The following is a 12,944-nucleotide window of genomic DNA, read 5'->3' as shown; positions in this document are numbered from 1 at the left end:
CCAAAAATGAATTGTAAAAATAACATTCTGACAGTGAAAACAAAGCTTGAGTCATAAATGCTGTTTATTCTGCTTTTCCAGGGGTAAAATGAGCACACTGAAATGCCTTGTGCTGTTGTAAAGCACTGCAGTCCAAACTGCCAGGGAATCACAGATTTGATGGAAATGACCTGGATTGCCCCACGGAACCTGTTCCTGCGGGTGGTTTTGCAGGCAGAGTCTCAATCCTTGTCCTGGTGCTGCAGCTCCTGGAGCTCTGGCTGTGTCCAGAGCCAGCTCTCCTCAGGGAATTGTGCTGCCCCGGGCTCTCTGCTCTGATCTGCTGCGCCAGGACCAGCCTTGTTCTTTATTAAGAGTCAGCCATGCTGTTAGGAAAAGCCCAGCCAATGTCCATAGGGATCTTGGGCCGTGGTAGCAAAAGAATTGACCTTGAACCCACACTGATGCCCAGCTTAGGCAGAGAAGGAGTCACCCCATGGCATCTGAACTGGACAGTGTGTCAGAGGCTCTTTTCCTTCCCCTTCCCCAGGGACAGCCTGGCTTAAGCACTCTGCATTTGGTGGTGCACTCAGAACTGTTGGACCAATGTGTTTATTCATATTGGATTTTAAATCTGGCCATTTGGACTTTTCCCAGCAGACAGTGGTGTCAGGGGGCTGCMGAGAGCAGGGGCTGGGGGGCAATGGGGAAGGTGCTCCCAGAGCCCCCGGCCTGGCAGGTGCCTCTTAAAGCACTTTGAAGCTGTAAAGCTGATTGTAATTCCTTGGAATCCTCCTTTTACCTTCTCTTAAATTCTCTCTCTCTCTGATAATCTTTTCTAATGCACAAATACTTACACCATGGCATTTCCATTGAGCTGTTGCTGTCTGTCASAGTACACTTTTATCCACATTTCTAGGCAAAATTGGTTATAACTTGCAGTAGCAATTCAAGTTTCTATGGATAGGGAATTCCAAGGTCACACTTTAAAATACAAATGGCATAAATGTTCCTTTACTTGTTTGCTTTTAAAAAATAGAAATCCTGAGTAAAACAATTGTTTTCTGAAGAGTGGTGTCCCAGATGTGGCGGTTCACAGCGGGCAGGGGGAGTGGGCGTGTGCCTGGGAAATGACTCATTTGTGACCCCTGAAGAATTTGGGTACAGCTGGAAACAAAGTGCCCAGTGTTCACACAGCAGCAGGAACATCTCGGGTTTGTGCAGTCGCTCTGAATCTTCWCTTTCTGGGAAAAGATGAATTTCAGGTCTAGTTTTTACCACTGGGGTGGGGCAGGGATAGTTAACATAGGGTTCACAGGTGCTTTGAGTGTGTTTGAGGCTGAGGTTCATCACTGCTGGTGTTTGTGGGGGTTCCCCAAAGTTACCCACATCCCTGGGGGCCACAGAATCCGTGCTGGTTCCTCCTTGGCCAGTCCTGTCCTGTGACAGAGCAGGGGACTCACATTGAACAACTGTTGCCTTCCAGCTCACCTACTCTGGGACCTACTGCATCAGSTTCCAAGAGGCATTTTATTCTTGCAGGTATCAGCCTTGGAAGATTTTTGCTCTTTAATGAGCCCAGTTTTAAAATAAAGAATCTTTTCTTAGAATTCTGTCTTACATTTTTCTTCTTTTGATTGCTTTGACATTCAGTTTGTAGAAAATTTATCACAAAATAGAGGTTTGGTTTCAATTCAGAAAAAGGAACAGGTGAACTTGAGCACTTTGTTTTATGGATAACTAATGGAAAGATGAATGTAGAGAAGATGAAAGAATACATTTGCCATTGTSTCTTGTAGAATGTTTTTCAAGGTGGTTTCTGGTGTGTCACAAGTTTTTAACCCATATTTAAAGCTGTACATTTCAATGTGAAAAAGCTTATAACAGTTATCTCTTGTAGCTTCCAATAAAGACTTGCCAGCAGAACACCCACACCAAAGTCAGCACGGAGCACAACAAGGAATGTCTCATCAACATTTCCAAGTACAAGTTTTCCCTGGTCATCAGTGGTCTCACCACTATCTTAAAAAATGTTAATAACATGGTAAGTTTTCTAATTTTCCATTGTTCGGTGATTTTTTTCAAGTGGTTGTTATTTATTTGTGTTAAACAACCTGCAGAGAATTACTTGAAATTTAGCCAAATTGTTGCTTGTCATTTACATTTAATTATTTTCTGTTCTGAAGTTCTCCAGCAGCACCAGTCAGAGGCAAATTCTAGAAAGGCATTGGGACTTGGGCAGAAAGATCCAAAGGWGTTAAGGGGACTCTTCTGTTGGGAGGTGTGAGGATTTCCCTGGGAGGGTACACAAAGGCTCTTAACCCTGCTCTGGGGCTCAGAGCAGTGTCCAGACCCTACTGGAATGTTCTAGGACCAGCTCAGTGGGAAGTGGGAGCATGTTTGCCATAGGAAAGTGCAGCAGGGATGCAGGGAAGCAGTTTGGGCAACATCTGTACAGCAAAGGAGCTGCTGAGCAGCACCACTGGGAGATTTTTTTTCTCCTGCCAAAGCATGACCCACCAGGAATCCTTTTGGGAAAGGAAGGAGGGGGAAAAAAGGGAAAAGGATTTAAAATTTGGGTTGTTTGAATTTTCCAGGCTGTGTGGGTGTTTTACTGTGTGTCTGTGTATATAATATATATGTATTTTTTAAGAACCAGATGAATTTCAGTCAGAGCCTTTGTCATGAGAAAGGTTTAGTTCACTGAGTTTTGAATCCATGTAATTTGGGATCATTTGAAGACTCCCCAAACAGGTAACAGAACTGTCTAAGCTGTGGCAGTACTTCTTTTAATGGTTTTAGAGAGATGGTTTAGAGAGAGCCTTTGGCTGACAGTTGTACAGGGATGTGCATCTTATGGAACTGCAGAGCACTGATAAAATGAGAAAATAGGTTGCCTTGCTGCTGGGGGTTTTAGGCTGCTTAAAGCTACCTGTAATCCCTTTGGAGAGAGAATTTATTTTAATTAAACTCTACAGGCATGAGGGAACATGTTGATGTGCAAGATGATCGGCTGATAAATAGTTTTACAGTTTTACAGTTAAAAGAAGTTTCTGTGTATGATACATAGATTTTGAGTGTATAGACCTAGCTAAAAGTGTCAATTTAAAAGTCAACATTTGCCCTGAGGAACAAGTTTGAATGTTTGTCATGTGTGATGGTCTCAGCTTCTATGGCAATCAGCAATAATTCAGAAGGATTTCTGTAGCTGAAATAAGACAAGCGAATGTCAGTCACAGTGGTCTTGGTTTCAGAGATAGTCTCAGCTGAAACCTGGGCTTAGGTGAGCCACCCCTCCGTGAGGTAAAATAAACTTCTCTGGGTGATTCTGACAGGTGCTCTGTCTGTGGGCAKTTGTACCAATGTATTTTCAGCTGAATCTTTTCTGCTTTATTTTGCTGTCTTAATATTGCCTGTTGTTGGCACAGGATTGGGTRCTGGCTGAAAACACCCGAGGGAATCCTGCCTTCCTCCCATGTCTGCACTAGGGCATCTTTTGGGAGGGTTTCATGTGTTTCTTCCTGTGATCTGTGCTAAATTTTGCAACAGTAATAAGCTTGTTGATAGGGATTTGTTGCAACAGCCGTTCTATTAAGCTGTTGGCAGTGAAATACGTAACTGGAAAAGAGTCAGCAGCAATTGATACCAAAATAGGTTCTGGAAAGGTGGAACCTACATTTCTGAGCAGCTGATGGGCCTGGCAGAGGTGAGGGGCTGCAAGACACCTCCAGTCTTACTTTGTGGGGACTGTTTGTTCCTTTTAATGTTTGGCATTGTAGTCTGGACAAAGATGTTTCTTTAGTGATAAGGCTTTAGTTCCTATTCTAATCTGATTTTTGCTGACTTTGTGTCTAAACTCCAAATCAGAGCAGTAATGGAGCCATAATTTACTGTGCCACTTTTCTACTTCACTTTCATGTATTACAAGTCAAATATCTGTGTCTCAGATGAATCCATATCCCTTCTACTTCTAGAGAATATTTGGAGAAACTGCTGAAAAGAATTTATATCTATCTCAGCTGATAATCTTGGATACACTGGAAAAATGTCTGGCAGGGGTGAGTAGGCTTGCATAAGCAATTGCTAAGTTGGAATCAAATGGGTTGGAGAGTACAAGTCAAATGCTTGTATATCTGTTATTACTGGTACTAAACTTAAAACTCAGCAGATTTAGAGCAAAGTAAGATTAATGCCGTTTAAAAAATAGTAAAATTTCCTATAAATGTAAGTAGTTGATGTAATTGATAYATTAATGTTTTGGAGGGTGCTTTTTATTGCCTAAAATTAGTGATCTTTTTTTCATGTTAAAAGTAGCAGATAATTCAGTACAATTTTTTCATTTTGTGCTACTTAGTTCTCAGCATACAGTGCTGAGTTTTCTTTAAACGTTTTGCAACTTTGATTTGTTGAAGTAATTTTCCATGTGCTTTTATATACAGCAGAAACTTTGCTGCCACTACTCTAGAGATGATTTTTGCAGGTGTTTCCTAGATTACATTAKTTAACCATGTCCAAATGTCCACTGGGAGTCCAGGTCTGAGGTTTCCAGGCAGAGCTGCTGCAAGGCAGTTTGCTGGTCCCTTTGGGAGGAGAGTAGTGCTGGTTGTACAGCTTACTGTGCTGAGCTGGAATTGCAAAGCCAAACTTCACCGAGAGCAAAATTTGCAGTTTATTSTTTTAACAAGAGGGGGATTTTATTTTTAAGCTGTATTCAATTTCCAGCTTTTACAGCAGAGGAAAAGACCTCTCTTCAGCACTTTTTGTCTTTGTTGCATYGAGTCAAAATACAGTTTTAACTTCAGAAATTGCTTATTTTAAAATACTTCCTCTATGCATATTGTTTGAAACAGTGGTTTTCCTGATAGATCAATATATTTCAACAGCCTAAAATTGTGCTGAATGTTTCTTGCTCTGTCACTTCAARTGAGAGCCATTTGAGGCAGAATATGTTAAATCAGAGTGAGCCAAAGCTCTGTACAAAGCGTGTTGTGTTCTGTGGTATCTTCAGATGGATTTCTTGCTCAATGTTTCATCAAGTTCTCATGGCAACAGGACTCAGGTCAACYAAGTGGGAGTCTCTGAAACTTCCCAATTCCCTATGGAAAATTCATTGGTAGAATTTTAGAAAGCTTTAGTGCTGACCCTTCTGTTAAAAGTTGCTYTTAGTAGAGCAAAGTTTCACTTTGAATTCTTTTGTAAATAGTTTCCTTATGTCTCACACTGTGCAAATTGGCAAAAATTAGATTTTTCTTTTGCAGGGAAGTTAAGCCATTTTTGACTCGTATAGAACAATTTCTGGCAAGAGCAAGGGAGAAGCACCTCTTTTTTGGTTCATTTTTTAATATCAAATACTCGCTGTCACAATATAGTGACCAAGCCCATATGCAAAGAGAGGTGAGGATGGGTTCTGCAAAACCCTCAGTGGAAGCTGCAGAAGCAGTGCTGTCCCAAAACTTCACACAGAGCAGTGGGGTGCATTTATCAGACTGAAGTATGTGCTACTTTGGAAATGAGTTTGATGTTTTGCTAAGATGCAAAAGATTGGATGCTAAGGATGCTAAGATTGATCAGCCTGGTGTCCTGCGTGTTTCTGAAGGTGTGGGCTGGTTCTGCTGCAGTGGATGGGATGTTCTCAGAGGGGAAGGAGCCGTTCTGTGCGGACTCTGTGCGGGTGGGAGGTTGGATCCAGGGCCTGCTCAGGGCAGGTTCCCCAAGCTTTTACCTCCTTTACAGAATTGAGTGGAACACTATTTGTTTGCAGCAACCCAAGGACACCATGCGCCTGGACGAGACCATGCTGGTGAAGCAGCTGCTGCCYGAGATCTGCCATTTCATCCACACGTACCGCGAGGGCAACCAGCACGCGGCCGAGCTGCGCAGCTCCGCCTCGGGMGTGCTCTTCTCCCTCAGCTGCAACAACTTCAACGCCGTGTTCAGCCGTATTTCCACCAGGTACTGCCTTCTGCTGAGGGACAGACAGGCTTTGCCTGGCTCCCTGCAGCCTCTGCCAGCCACCAGCACTTCCACTGCTCTTTAACAGTGTCACGATCCGCTTAACTCAAGCGGGARTCGTGAGGGTTCATTGTCAGAATCTCAGAGTGCAAAAGAAAACGAGGGGYAAATATAYATGCTTTAAATAATCAAGAATAATTTATTTGGATATTTTGCGATAGAAGAAGGTGAGAGAAAGAGAGAGAGAGAGGGTGGGGTTATAGCTACCAACGGCTCCGACGAATCCTCCGAGGTTCCATAGGGTTCTCCAGCATCCGTCGGGAGAGAACTCCATCGGGGTCTTCTCAGGGAGACTTTTTATGGTCTTTTTGAAAGCGAGTGGCTGAAAGCCAGGGGGGGGTTGTGAAGCATGAGCCAGAAATCTGGCCCCACCTTGATCCGGCTCAGACTCCCCCCCCGAAAGCATGTGGCAGCAAGTCAGGGTAAAGCATGGAAACCTGATGGACTTGTGAAGCATGGAAGCCTGATGGAAACTTGTGAAGCATGGAAACCTGATGGACTTGTGAAGCATGGAAACCTGATGGAAAGTTGTGAAGCATGGAGAAGATCAGCTGAGCGGTGGGGAGAGAATGTCCATCCATGAGGTCGCACCGCTCTCTTTAAACAGAGCAGTCATCCATGGTGGACCCGCTGTACCTGCCAGTCCAGGAGCTGGAAATCTGGCAGTCACCCCACCTTGATCAGGCTCAGACTCCTTTAAGCAAAGAGTCCACCTTTTCTTCCCCTCGGGGTTCTCCTTTTTGGGGTGTTCAGTCAATGATCGTGAGACAGTCAAGGATCCTTAGTATAGTCTCTTACAAACAGGGAACTCTCAAATGGAACACCCTCAGCCTGGCACGGTTTTCAGGGTTGGGTTGAAAACTTGGGTTTCAGGTTATCAAATAAACCTGTTTCATCTCCATCCTGGGTTACTGCTTTTATTGCTTTTTTTTTTTAATCTGCTTTCAAAAGTGTGAATGAAAAATAGTACAGCTGGAAACTCACCTTGTGAGTGCAAGGTGTCTTGGGAAAAAAAAGGATGATGGTGAAGTGAAGCTAATGGTTGTATTGATGCCTTATCAATCAGGCTAATCTGAARTAGAGGCCAGACAAAGTTAAGAGAATGAGAATAGACAACTTTAATCCAGGCCTAACAGGCCCCTGGTACATTAGGGCAGACAAAGCCTCCTCCTGAGGCTACACCCAAAATGGACATTGGGTCACGAGGTCTTCACCTTTTATGAGTTCTGCCTTATTAATATATTGGGTCTTAATTCTCCAATGATCTTTACAGGTGATGATGTCAACCACCCCAAAATTTGCTCCAGCCCAAGTCGCTGTTGTTTCCATATTTTGGGGCTCTGAGGTGTCCTTGGATTCAGGCTCAGAGAGGGATTGTTTTGACTAAAGATGAGAGAACGGTAGTTTTAGTGCTGTACTAGAGAAGTACAAGAATACAGATGCATGAAAATAGAGAAACTAAAAATCCTAAGGCATCAGTATCCATTTACTTACAAATTTAGAATGAAAATTGGTGATTGTCCGCAGCTCTGCTGGAGCCCCATGGCTGTTTTCCTGCTAGGAAGATTTTATGTTAAATCTGTTTTATGCCTGAGGGGGACAAACAGCTGGGCTGTTCSTTAGTTGTTGGAAAAGACCCATTTGTCTTCTGACCGACTTGAGTTTCACAGCACATTTACTGTAAAAATAACTGGATTTTCTGCTTTTCTAAGTAAGAAGAGAGACAGGCCCAAAATTTCCATCTATCCTTTGCTCTCTTTGCTCTGTTCCAGATCCTTCTGATGCTTCAGCATTTGTCAGTCCACTAGAGTGGTGTGTTAAGCCTTTTATTACTGAAATACTTTGATGTTTTTTGAAAGGTGCTTGAAGTAGCTTAGCTGTTGTCACACAGTGTTACAGTTGACATCATTCTTGATTTWTTAGAAGTGGAGCTTGGGCAGCCTTACATGGTCACATAGCAGTGAGTGAGCCAATTCAATTGCAACAAAGATTTATATTTTCCTTACATATTTATATAATTCTTTGGAAAATGATTGCCTTTAAGAAATCTATCTATCTATCAATCAGTCTAGATTGCTTGAGTAATTTGAAATTTAAAGGATTTTCAAAGTTTTTACAGAGCCCTTAATAACTTCTATTTCAAGAACATTGACTTGGCAGTTAGCGTGGGGGATGTGGTTTTTACTCTGTAGGTTGATTGTGTTTTGTTGCTTATGGAAATGGAAACAATTCCTTTTGCTCCTTTTATATGAAGCACTTGTCCATTGAATTATTTTGAGAATCTTTGAATCTAGTCCCTGGATCTGTGTGTATTTGTATGTGTGTAGCATGGTTTGTCCCCAAACTCCAAAGGTCCCTCCTYTGAGCTGGAGCAGAGTGCTTTTCCCTTAACCTGCTTTCCCTTGCCTTGTACAGCAGTAGTTAAATGTTTGACCAATTGTTGCTGGTCTCCACAGGGGTCAGCCTGCTGCCACTCAGCATTGCTGATCCCTGACCTGRGTTTCCTGTTTAGGAATATTTCTGGGCCTTGCACAGCAGCTGGGGGATTTTTGGCATGAAAAGCACAGCAGTGGGGACCTTCCCATTCCCAGTGAGGGCTGTTAAGTTTCCCTGGCGCTGAAGACATGAAGAACTGCTTTTGTGTCTAGTRCTAGAAATCACATTCCATGTCTGAAACACATCTGTAGCCTTGGAAGGAGCCATGGCAGTCCCAAATTTGTGGGAACATACACTTTGGTGATTAGTGGCGTGGTGTCTGCGAGATGCTGACTAAATTCACTGAGACACAAGTGTGAAAAGATGCCATTGTGTTTAAACTGGTGTGATTAAACTTCATCCTGTGTGCTCAGGCCAGAGAAACATGGACCAAGAGTGGTTGTAGCTCACTCCAGTGATGTCCTGCTGCACTCTGAGACCTTGCCTGGGGCAGGACCTGCTGTGAAGGAGCAATAGCCTAAAGGGGCCATGAGTCCATGACTTTAATGTTYAGTTGAAAAGATGACAAAGTTACTGCCCCAGGAATGGATAATGGGAGGATTTAGGCAAATCTTTGGCACAGTCAATCCTCAGAAGGTACTGGCATCTTKTAAGACTCATCACTGGGTTTCTAGCAACATTTTCAGCATGAGGATGGCATAAGGCTGTAATATTAACTCTTAATCATACAAGATCTGTCTTTTCTTTCTAAATATGGAAAAGTTTATCTCGGTTTATGGAACGTTCCCCTGCTCTTGAAATGTATAGACTCACAGGTGGGTTCATACCTGTCTGACAGGATCTGATGAAGCAAACAAATTTCTCTTTTGTATTTTTAGGTTGCAGGAACTGACTGTTTGTTCAGAAGATAATGCTGATGTTCATGATATTGAACTTTTACAGTACATAAGTGTGGATTGTTCAAAACTCAAGCGACTCTTGCAAGGTACGATCTGAGCCTGTGTTTTGAAATATTTCTATTTGAACCTGGTTAGTCAGAGATGACACAGTGCAATTGATATATCTGGGTTTTATTGCTCTGTTTTACTCCAGTCATGTTTTTTGCAGTATTTAAAAATAGTTGAGTAGTATAAAAACATTGATTTGAAAATTGCTTTACACTTCAAATGTCTTTTATAACGTGTTGCTTTTTAGAACAAGTTTCTGTTCTAAATGCAGGAATCTTTTATCTTTACAGAGACTGTATTCAAGTTTAAAGCCCTTAAGAAAGTAGCTCAGTTAGCTGTTATCAACAGTCTTGAAAAAGTAAGTGTTCAATACTTCTGTTTCATTGCTTCTTTGCAGACTTTCTCCCAGTTTAGGAATAGYTGCAATTCAGTAATTTACTATGAAATAGAAGTTGCTTCCTCCCTTCRATGCAGATATGTTTTGCAAGAAATTTTGAGTGCTTAGAATWAAGAATGAARCCTCTCTTCATTTAAATACATATTWYAGTAAAACTGTTGAAGCTGTGGAATGTAAAGGTGTTTTCCATTATATGCAGGCATTTTGGAACTGGGTGGAAAACTATCCTGATGAATTCACMAAGCTGTACCAAACCCCCCAGACTGACATGGCTGGTAAGGCATAACACATGACAGTGTTCAAGGTTGGTTTCTCAGACATCCCCCAAATGCATTCACTTGCATTTTCTGCCCTYTTTGCTCCTCGTGCAACCTGCAAATAAATAAATTTCTGTCAGCCTTTGTCAGGGCAGGCAAGGGTACGTTCCTGTCTCWTTTCTTTCCTGACTCCTTTCTTAGAAGAGATTCATTTTGTGCTTCACAACACAAAAAAATAAACCCCAAAAGATGGAGACTCTTTAAATGTATATTTTTCATCTTGATACAGGATAAAAACTTAGAGAACATCACCTTTACTTGTCTCTAGTGAAAAAGAGAGGAGAATTTATATTTTCAGGTAAACAATGTCTTTAACTGGGTTGAGACCATTTGATCCCCAGTAGCATGTCAGTAATGTGCAAACCAGAACTTTCCTTCTGTGTAGGTGGAACTATCCCTCTGCTCTTTTATACCTGTTCTTTACCTCTTAGTTAAAACTGGTTTTGAACTTAGGCTTATGTTTTATGCAGATTGTGCYGAGAAGTTGTTTGACTTAGTGGATGGCTTTGCTGAAAGCACAAAACGTAAAGCTGCAGTGTGGCCACTGCAGATCATCCTCCTGGTCCTGTGTCCAGAGATAATCCAAGATATAGCAAAGGATGTGGTAGAGGAAACTAAAATGAACAAGGTAAGGGAAATATCTGGATTCTGGCTCTGGTTTCTAGAGGATATGCTTGGTTTTGCTGATCCTGTATTTCAGGAGTATTTAATTTTGCCTTTCCTTATTAAAAAGCACACTGCAATTCCATATGTAAATTTATGCACTCTTTTTAAGTTCTCACCTTACATATGTTCTTTCACTGTCAGTAATTCATACAGATAGTATGTCCYAAACAATGTTATTTCAGAACTTTGCCATCTCCTTGGAGATGTGAATCTCTGTGCTGTGATTTCCTCTGCCTCCACCAGCAGCAAACTGAGCYTTGCTGAGGTTCTGGGGTCTGCAGGGAGCTGTGAGCTCCACAGTTACTCACATGTGCTGAGTTTGATGTGGCTGAGAGAGAACAACCACTTCTTGTGCCATTGTGGCTGCCCCAGATCAATCAAAGGGAATGTCTTTAATAATGACAGGATTTCTCCAGAGTGCTGCATAAGGTTGGTTTTTGCCATCAGAGTGTCTGGTTTTAACTRTTCCTGGTTTGAATTCTGCAGAAGCTGTTCCTGGACAATCTCAGGAAGGCCCTTGCAGGACACAGTGGGAGCAGGCAGCTGACTGAAAGTGCTGCTATTGCTTGTGTTAAACTGTGCAAAGCATCTACCTACATCAACTGGGAAGATAATTCTGTCATTTTCCTGCTAGTGCAGTCCATGGTTGTAGATCTTAAGGTAAAAATTTCTATTTCCTAATTGYAGTGAAGAAAATTGAATTTTAAAGTAATAAAGTAAACTTTGAATTTCTTCTTAATTGAATACCAGTGTTTTTCAATGGAAAGTTTTGTATTGAACGTAGCCATGAATATTCTTGGTATCTGATTTATATATTTGTATTTTTTCTGAATTACATAGAATTTGCTGTTTAACCCAAGCAAACCTTTTTCAAGAGGCAATCAGAATGCAGATGTAGACCTGATGATTGACTGCTTGGTTTCYTGCTTCCGCATAAATCCTCACAATAACCAACACTTCAAGGTAAGAACACTGCTTCTGGTAAGTCATTCTCTACATACTATTGATGACCTGTCAGTTATAAAAGCTGTGCTAACAGCAGCTTGAAGCTCATAAATGTGTTCAACTGTATAAATATCCCTTTTGTAATAAATCCCTGCATGTTTTGATAAATCTTTTCACAGCTGATTAGGCTTCCCTTGTTCAGATTTGACAGCTTTGTCAATTTAATAAAAAGGCTTCAGGATGTTATTCAGTGTGATAAGAAAGATGGCAAAGACAAAGATGTTCYTAAGTGGCTTTTATGTATTTTTATTGTAGATCTGTTTGGCACAGAATTCCCCATCAACATTTCATTATGTGCTGGTAAATTCACTCCACCGAATCATCACAAATGTAAGTTCTGGCTGTATTTCATCAGCCAGTGATTGGGGGCTTCTGTTCTGATTAATATCTGCTTAGTAAATACAATTTGGATATCAGTCCAAATCTTGTTGCTCCTGTCCATGCAGCAAGAGTTGCTTGCTAATAAGGAAGGACATGTAGATCTGTTCTGCTGTCCCAGTGTGAGAGCCTGGRTTCCAGTGCACCTCTCATATGTACAATGATAAATGAATCTTATGGTTTKATGATAAATATTGATATCTGAAATCACTCTCAGGACATGCACCACCTTCTGCTGTGTGCAGTTTATTGACATGGGATAGAGCTGGCCCTGTGGTTTGCTTCAGGGGTTTGGTGTGGTGGGATTTAAATCGTGTGAAATGGTAGTAAGTGCTGAACAATGAAAATATTTTGAAAGTCTATGCAGTTGCTCATCTTCAGTTGTTACTATACTTTAATTTTTGCACTGTTCAGAAATATTTTCCTGACCAGTATGGAAATAGAGCCAATGAGTGTTGAGCAACSAGCCTTACTTAATATATACAACATTTTCTATTTAATTTATCCTAATATTGTAATGAAAACACTATATTTGAGAAAAAAAAAAAGCATTAGGGGAGAAAGTGCTACAATAGATGTGGTAGTGTGTGTGGTGGGGTAATAACAGCTTTTGAGATGTTATCAAGTACTTAAAATACCAGTTTTCCATTTTGTTGAATGCATCACAGTGATTTGAGTGCACATGTTTTGAAGTATTCTTTCTAGCATCCAGTATCCTTAAATCCACCACTCCCCTCTGTGCCTGTGAGTGCAGAACATCTCAGAGCTGGTGCCTGTTTGGGAAGCAGAGTGATGTAGTGAGCAGCT

The 12,944-nt window shown here is 41.5% G+C and overlaps 1 protein-coding gene across 1 annotated transcript in view; it reads left to right on the top strand.

Moving 5' to 3' along the window:
- The first annotated feature begins 682 nt into the window (after positions 1-682).
- Positions 683-12,944, top strand: part of NF1 (neurofibromin 1) — a 71,487-nt gene continuing 59,225 nt past the window's right edge. Inside the window, exons 1-11 of the mRNA XM_057379435.1 lie at positions 683-718; positions 1,880-2,023; positions 3,954-4,037; positions 5,741-5,931; positions 9,306-9,412; positions 9,665-9,732; positions 9,971-10,046; positions 10,559-10,716; positions 11,241-11,414; positions 11,595-11,717; positions 12,015-12,089. Of these exons, the coding sequence (XP_057235418.1) occupies positions 683-718; positions 1,880-2,023; positions 3,954-4,037; positions 5,741-5,931; positions 9,306-9,412; positions 9,665-9,732; positions 9,971-10,046; positions 10,559-10,716; positions 11,241-11,414; positions 11,595-11,717; positions 12,015-12,089 (1,236 nt within the window). The remainder of the gene's footprint in view (positions 719-1,879; positions 2,024-3,953; positions 4,038-5,740; positions 5,932-9,305; positions 9,413-9,664; positions 9,733-9,970; positions 10,047-10,558; positions 10,717-11,240; positions 11,415-11,594; positions 11,718-12,014; positions 12,090-12,944) is intronic.

This window comes from Malurus melanocephalus, unplaced genomic scaffold (assembly GCF_030028575.1).
Source record: "Malurus melanocephalus ecotype Western Australia unplaced genomic scaffold, MMel_1.1 scaffold_406, whole genome shotgun sequence".
NCBI lineage: Eukaryota > Metazoa > Chordata > Aves > Passeriformes > Maluridae > Malurus > Malurus melanocephalus.
This window is presented reverse-complemented; position numbering and strand designations above follow the sequence as displayed.